This window comes from the organism of the source record quoted next, unplaced genomic scaffold (assembly GCF_019419815.1).
Source record: "Pyrus x bretschneideri cultivar Hongxiangsu unplaced genomic scaffold, Pyrus_bretschneideri_v1 Contig51, whole genome shotgun sequence".
Lineage (NCBI taxonomy): Eukaryota > Viridiplantae > Streptophyta > Magnoliopsida > Rosales > Rosaceae > Pyrus > Pyrus x bretschneideri.
Genome location: NW_025999789.1, coordinates 1,887,204 through 1,894,083, shown reverse-complemented (window position 1 = coordinate 1,894,083; position 6,880 = coordinate 1,887,204). Strand labels below are relative to the sequence as shown.

Here is a 6,880-nt window from a genome sequence, read left to right as displayed (position 1 = left end):
AGCTTCCTTTTCAACTTTGCTTTCATAAGCATAAAGTGGAGCTTTTTCAAGTTTGAAGAGATGAGGAAAAGAAAAACCAGTTGATAAAATGAGGCTGGATGCCTTGGCGAAGGAGGATTGTTGGAAGAATGAGTGGCTATAACAAGCTGGACCAAATGGATAAGGCGACTCACTTTCTTCTGCATGTAAGTGATTGCCATGTCATATCTGATGTCACGTCCCTCCCAAAACTTGTATTTCCTTGCCCATGAAAGAGAGATTGCTTTCTTGTTTTTATTCCCTGGAAGCCCAGAACGCTCATATATATTTATGTACGTATGTATATGTGTGTGTGTGTGTGTATTTGGTCATCACAGATACTAGTTGGAGGATTTGGATCCTCTTCGAACCTTATAGTCTAGAACTTCGAACTTTTTTCAGAATTTGGATAGCTCAAAAGAGGAAAAAAAAAAAAGATTTGGACTCTTACTTTGTGCGAGATGGATCATCGAAATGAGTTAATGAGAACCGTCAAATTTAATTTGAACAATTCGAATTACTTGTTCCTTGAGCTCTGGACAATGAGATCCGAAGAGGATTTGTATTCCTAATTGGAAAGAGAGAGAGATATAGGTGTATTAGTTGGAATCATCCAGAAGGATTTTCGCTAGTTCCTCCAATCACATCTGTTAATCGTATATCGTGAGATCAGAAATCATTGTAAATGTTTTTATTTAAAATTGAATATAAATAGTCCCTGACAAAAACTAGCCGCATGATATACGATGAACGAATGTGATTTAAAGATCTTTGAAATCTTTACAAAGAGAATCCGACGAGAATCCTCTCTCTAGAACATGAAATTACATAACTTTCTTTTCTGAGTGGGGATTTATTTTTTTATTTTTTTATATTTTTTTATGAAAAGTGGGGAGCTTTTTCTTTCAAGCTGCATGATGAAGCTACCGCCTCCCAACTAGTTAATACAGAATGGCATTCTAAACTTAGTTTGTTGAAAAGAATCCAGATTCTCGCCGGATCTCTTTACGAGGTTTTCGGAGATTTGTAAATCATATTTATTTATTGTACATTGTGCAATTAGAAATTATTTTAAAAATTTTTATTTAAAATTAAATGCAAACAGTACTTGACAAAAACTGACCGCATGATGTACAATGAACAGACACAATTGACGGATCTCTTGAATCTTCTCCGGAATCCTCATCAAAATGATCCTGAGAGGATCCTGTTGGTGTTGAAAAGACCCACACAAACCTCATTTATTGAAAAGTTTATAATTTTTCGATGTGTCCTGTTTATTGAAATTTTCGATTAGTCGTTAGATCTTGGTCATTGAATTTTTTAAGCACGCTAGGAAATCACTCTATAATTACCATTGAAAAAAATCAGAGAGTTTGAATACCTATCAAAAAATTAAGTAACATGCATGACTGCTGATATGGGGTGAACCTCTACTTGTTTATTGTTAAGTTCTAACAAGGTCGGCAAGGCTGCGGTGTAATATGAGTAGTATTACACTTATTTTCTATTTGTATCATCTCTCTAATAGAGGTAAAGCACACTAACATATGTAGATCTCATCTATATTAAAAAAAGGGAACAAACAATGGTACACATAGAAAGTAAGAAGAACATTTTTGGTCTAATATTATTTTGTAGTTTTCTTTTTCAATTGGCATTGCCACCATGTAACCAAAACATGAGTATGTTTACTAAAAATCCAGATCCTTTCCGGATCTACTTTATGAGGATCTCAGGAATTCGTGAATCGTTTTCGTTCATCATATATCGTGAGATCAGAAATTATTTAAATTATTTTATTTAATATTGAACAAAAATAGTAACTGATGAAAACTGATCGTACGATGTATGATGAACGGACACGATTTATGAATCCCGAAATCCTCTAGAAGAGGATCTGGAGAGGATCCTAGTGGTGTTTACTAAATTAATAAATCAATGGAGATGGATCCCATCCAAATCCAAGTGTGGGAATCTTTACATCCTAAACGTTTATCGTACATCTTGCAGTCATAAATCATTTTAAATTTGTTTATTTAAAATTAAACACAAATACTATCTAATGAAAACTAATCGCGTGATATACGATGAACGACCATGATATGAGGATCTCTACGATCCTCACAAAGAGGATCAGGAGAAAGGATCCTCATCCTAAATCAGTAACTTTTGTCCTCCTTTTCTATTCACAGGCCAAGTGTTATGTTAAGATTGAGGTCTTATCTCAAGAGAATCTATCACTTTCTGGTATTGGGAAAGAGATTAGGCAAAAGGCTACACCGATCTCATGGGTTAGGGTTATATTTATTGGGGTTTTAATGAAAAACTTGTGGTATTATTTACTTTAACGAAAAATCATATTTTTACACTAAAAAGTTAATCCTGATACTATTCACTTTATCATTTATTTTGTCCTTATCGTTAAAACTTAAAGTTTTCAAACTATTTTCATTAGTTTTCCTTATATTTATTTGGGTGAGTAATTTATTATCACAGCTTATGTTGAGGTTAAATTAAGTATGTTCTAAGCTTTATGAGTAGTAGGGTATGCCCCGTTCTCAACCAGCGTATAGCGAATCACCTTGTGGAATAAAACATTTATGTCCTTTTGTTTTCTTTATAGTTATCCCCTTATTTTCCTCTAATTTACTGAAGAAAAAAAAAATATTTCCAATTTTAATCGTTCAAGAGAGAAAAAGATAAGTGGCTCGTTACCAGAGTGGTATAAATGAGTTGAATCCTTGTATGATGACGTCGGCTCAATAATTAATCTAACAAATTTATCGTTTGACCGAAAAAAAAGAAGAAGAAGAGAGAGATACGGACTCTTGATTTGTGTGGTTGGTTTAATGAAAGAAAAGAGCACTCATGCAGAATATTTGGGTTTTTTTGGATACATCACCTCATTTTTGCTGGGCTAAAATCTGGGTTGGTAACATTTGGGCATTTTTGGGCCTCTGTCTATCTTTTACCCAAAAGTTTACATGGGCTAAAGCCCAATAAATAAGGATAAGAACAAGACATTAACTATTTAATTGCTTTTTCACAACATATATTTGTTTACTCTGAAGTTCTAAAATTATCTTGTTATACTTGCCCTCTAAAATTTTAATTTGATTTTGAGCCCTCCAACTCGCTAATTGTTACCAATATCCCCCAAATCGTTTTCAATGTCAGTGTCGGCCCAGCAAAATACTTTCGCCGTTAGATTCTTTCCGATCTCTACGCATTTTACTCCACCGAATATTCTCTCTGCCTCTACCATACTCCAGCTTGGTAGTTTTCACTTCCTGTCCAGATTGACCCTGGGATTTGACGATTGACATAAAAAGTCACCTATAGACGCTTTATGCCCTTGTATTTTATAGCATTCAAATTTCTTTTATGTGAATCACAAAGAGAAGTGAGAAATAATGCTAACAAATTGAGTATGATTATGATATCCGTATTTCATTTTCATTCCAATTCATGCATCTTGTAACATCTGATCTTCTCTATTAGTACGAGATTTTCGCAGTTTCTTTAATAAAAATAATTTGATTATAATCACTAAAACATGTCTACGTAGACCAGCGTTAAAATCATGACTAAATTACCAAAATAAATTACTAATTAACAGATTCTAGGTATTTAGAAAACAACTCTATTTGGATTACGCCCAGAAATAAAAGTACTTTTTCTTGATAAGTTGAATATTTAGTTTCAGAGAAAAATCAAAAATTAAAAAATGGAAAAGAAAAAAAGGAGAAAAATTCCAACGTTTGAAGGGGGACGTTGGACAAACGGTTATTGCGGTTTCCCTCTCAATTCAAAAGCATTTGAAAAAAATACCAACAACTTCCCAAAAAAGCATTTTAAAACTTGGTCGATTCTCTCTCCTCTCTCTCACACACTCTCTCTCTCTCTCTCTCTCTCCCTCCTCTCCTCTCCGCCCTTCATGCCATGGAAGTGTCCGACCAAGACTTCCCCTCCGGCGGCTTCGGTGCGGTTCGGGTCACATTAACCCCAATCCGCACGCCCTCCTCCAAGCGCCGCCTCTCAAGCAGCTTCAATGAGCGGAGCCGCCCCGTGCCGGCTCGCCGGAAGCTGGCCTGGGTCAACCTCGAAGGCCGAATGGTCAATGCCGACGAGGCCAGCTCGGCTCGAGCCATTAAAGGTGGCTTGAACCCAGAGCAAGCCGCGGCTTGGGAGCTGTTTACCCCCTTCCAGAGGTTCCTCTTCGTCGCCGTGATAAGTGTCGCCGCCGCCGAGTCGAAGAAAAACCGCCACATTTCGCAGCTGAAGAAATCTGTGGAACTTCGGGTTTGAGCTTTGATTAATTTGGGTTTATTAAATTTTCAATTCTCTCTTTAATTGCTGATTTGGGTTTGTTTAAATTATGAATCTTTAGACGTTTTCTTTAATAAATTTTGAAATTTTGTATAATTCAATCATGATTCTCTCTATATATTTATTTTAACTGTTGTAGTTATGGAGGTTATATTCATAACTGGGCATGTGTTTTTAATATCAATTTAATTTTATTCATGAATTTTATATAAGGAAAACTAATGAAAAAAGCTAGAAAACTTTGAGTTTTAACGATAAGGACAAAAAAAAGATAAAGTGAATAGTATCAGAATTGAGTTTTTAGTATAAAAATATGGTTTTTCGTTAAAATGAACAGTACCAAAACTTTTCGTTAAAGTTCATTTTATATATTCTCATATACATTTGATATTGAAATCTTAGGTTCAGCTAAGTGTTTGTCTAAATTTTTAAATATCAGATTTGATATTGTTTTTGAGTAAAGTATCAATCTTTCGAGTTAACTGAATTCGCGTAAGATTTTCTGTTAAATGCTGAGAACCTTCGAGTGGTGAAATATAATTCTTGACTTAAATTCTTGTGTCAAATTGTTTACCAGGATCAGATATTATCAAGCATGCAGCAGAAGCTTGACAGCCTGTGCGAGCAGATGAATAACATTAAGGATCACTCGGGAACTCTTGTTCCTTCCACCCTCGAAAATGTAGAACTGCAACGCAACGAATCTTTCAGTTCCCATAAAATCAAATTTGTTGATTGTGGTTGTTGGCTCTGTGATCAACATCGTGACCTTCCAAATGGGTTGGTGGTAAGAATTTGTTCCGTGTCGCTACATAGATTGTTTCGAGTTATCTTGTACTAATGCAGAAGTCTTGATCTGGTTAATCTCATAATTTGGTCTCAGGATAACATTGCTGAGAAGGCCTCTGATGGGGATCATATACTACGATATAAAGTGTCTCTGCTAAATGTACAAGAGCAAGAGGAGCGCCGGATGTCAGATTTATCAGACTTGTGCTCAAGTGTCACTTCTGCTGCAGACTTCCAGGTAATGGAACTGCTTTCATCTTTTGGTCCGCAAAACTTACCAGAAATGGCAGTTTCTACTTTCTAGGGTATCACTTTTTAATGTTCTTGATGTAATTCGTTGTGATTTCAGCAGCTAAACGCCATAGCTATTGAACAAGAAATAGACAATCTCAAGAAGGATTGTGAAGAGAAAGATGGAACCATACAGGAGCTGACCATTTTACTCCAGTCAGCTGAAAGTGCTGGTTCAAAGGCAACCTCCCTCTTTTGTTCTCGTTTTGTACTTCTATAATTCTATTGCCAAATTTTGTCTTTGGCTGATCACAGTTATTCTTATCATTCATATCAGAGGATTTCAGAGTTAGAAGACATAATATGTAGAAAGAACTCAACGATTACAAGACTAAAGAGGGACATGGTAGTTCTAGAACAAAAGGTAAGGAGCTGCAAAGTAAGAAATCGGGTTTCAGGATTACGGAAAATACTGTATTTGACTTTTGAGTTATTCATGTCAATTGTCAATATGTATATATGCATATACATAAACAGGTAGTGCACCTTACAAGGCTTCAGAGACCTTCTTTCTCTTCCCCAGATGCACATGATGATGATAAACGAATCCATCACATGATGGACAACATCCTTTATGATATGGATAGTACTACTGGCCCTTCATCTTCTGATTCAGACTGCTCTCCACGGATTCGATCACCAGCTCCTCCTGTTGTTAAAACTCGAAAGGTTCCTCAGATCCTTGACCCTGTTCAAACAACTAAGAAACCAGAGCCCGAAAAAGCCTCAACTTCGAAGGTGAAACCAACTAACAGTCGCATAAAATCCCACCCACTGAATCCTCTAAAAGTGATCACCATGAATTCAAGGCAAGTACACTCAGTAAGCAAAACTTCTCTACCAATGAGTCCAAAATCTCAACCGGCAAGCCCAAAATCTCAACCAATGAGCCCTATCACAAGATCCAGTACCACTCAATTTTCAAGGCCAAGGCCGACATCAGCTGGTGGGGATTCAAAAAAGACCATTCGAAGGCGTTCTATATCTGAACTAAAGGATGCTCCCCACAGAAAAGATGGGCATAGAAAGGTAGACCTTGCTGTTGCCATCAATACTAGGTCAATTGATTTTCAAAATATCAAACAATAATGGTCTGTTTTTTGGTGGGAGTGACCCGAAATAAGTGTTTTGAGGGGAGGGTTCAAGATTTTCAACTTGTACTTTCTTATCCAAAATGTACTCTCATATATCTCTTTCTTGTCTACCTTTTGTAGGTTGATGTGGAGAACGGCATATGCAACTATTGAGTTTATTCATCCCTGGCATCGATGATACTTTGAAGTAGATATAAGAATCAAGCTAGTATATAGATATATTATAGGTGCTGAGAGAGTTTTGTATTTTATCACAGAACTGCAGAGCTGCAGAAGTCGGGAAATCGTCTGGTTACATTGTGAAATTGCTCTTTCAGCGGAAGATCTTGTTAATTAGCCAGAATATGTTTCATACA

At 36.2% G+C, this 6,880-nt stretch overlaps 1 protein-coding gene across 2 annotated transcripts; it reads left to right on the top strand.

Annotated features, from left to right (window-relative positions):
• Positions 1-3,442: 3,442 nt before the first annotated feature.
• On the top strand, positions 3,443-6,880 carry LOC103967840. Of its 2 annotated transcripts, none has more exons than XM_048570113.1 (7): positions 3,443-4,323; positions 4,928-5,137; positions 5,234-5,377; positions 5,492-5,611; positions 5,708-5,794; positions 5,908-6,459; positions 6,645-6,880. In XM_048570113.1, the coding sequence occupies exons 1-7, from the start codon at positions 3,964-3,966 to the stop codon at positions 6,675-6,677; spliced, it is 1,506 nt and encodes a 501-aa protein (XP_048426070.1). In that variant the 5' UTR covers positions 3,443-3,963; the 3' UTR covers positions 6,678-6,880. The 2 variants fall into 2 exon arrangements, with proteins under 2 accessions (XP_048426070.1, XP_048426069.1); XM_048570112.1 differs by having other exon boundaries at positions 3,444-4,323; positions 5,489-5,611.

What these genes read in the sequence shown, in the direction of transcription:
- LOC103967840 (XM_048570112.1), top strand. Translation starts at nt 3,964, where the DNA reads ATGGAAGTGTCCGACCAAGACTTCCCCTCCGGCGGCTTCGGTGCGGTT. An exon ending in ACCTTCCAAATGGGTTGGTG is followed by an intron (nt 5,138 to 5,233) that starts GTAAGAATTTGT and finishes ATTTGGTCTCAG; the next exon opens with GATAACATTGCTGAGAAGGC. An exon ending in GAAAAGATGGGCATAGAAAG is followed by an intron (nt 6,460 to 6,644) that starts GTAGACCTTGCT and finishes TACCTTTTGTAG; the next exon opens with GTTGATGTGGAGAACGGCAT.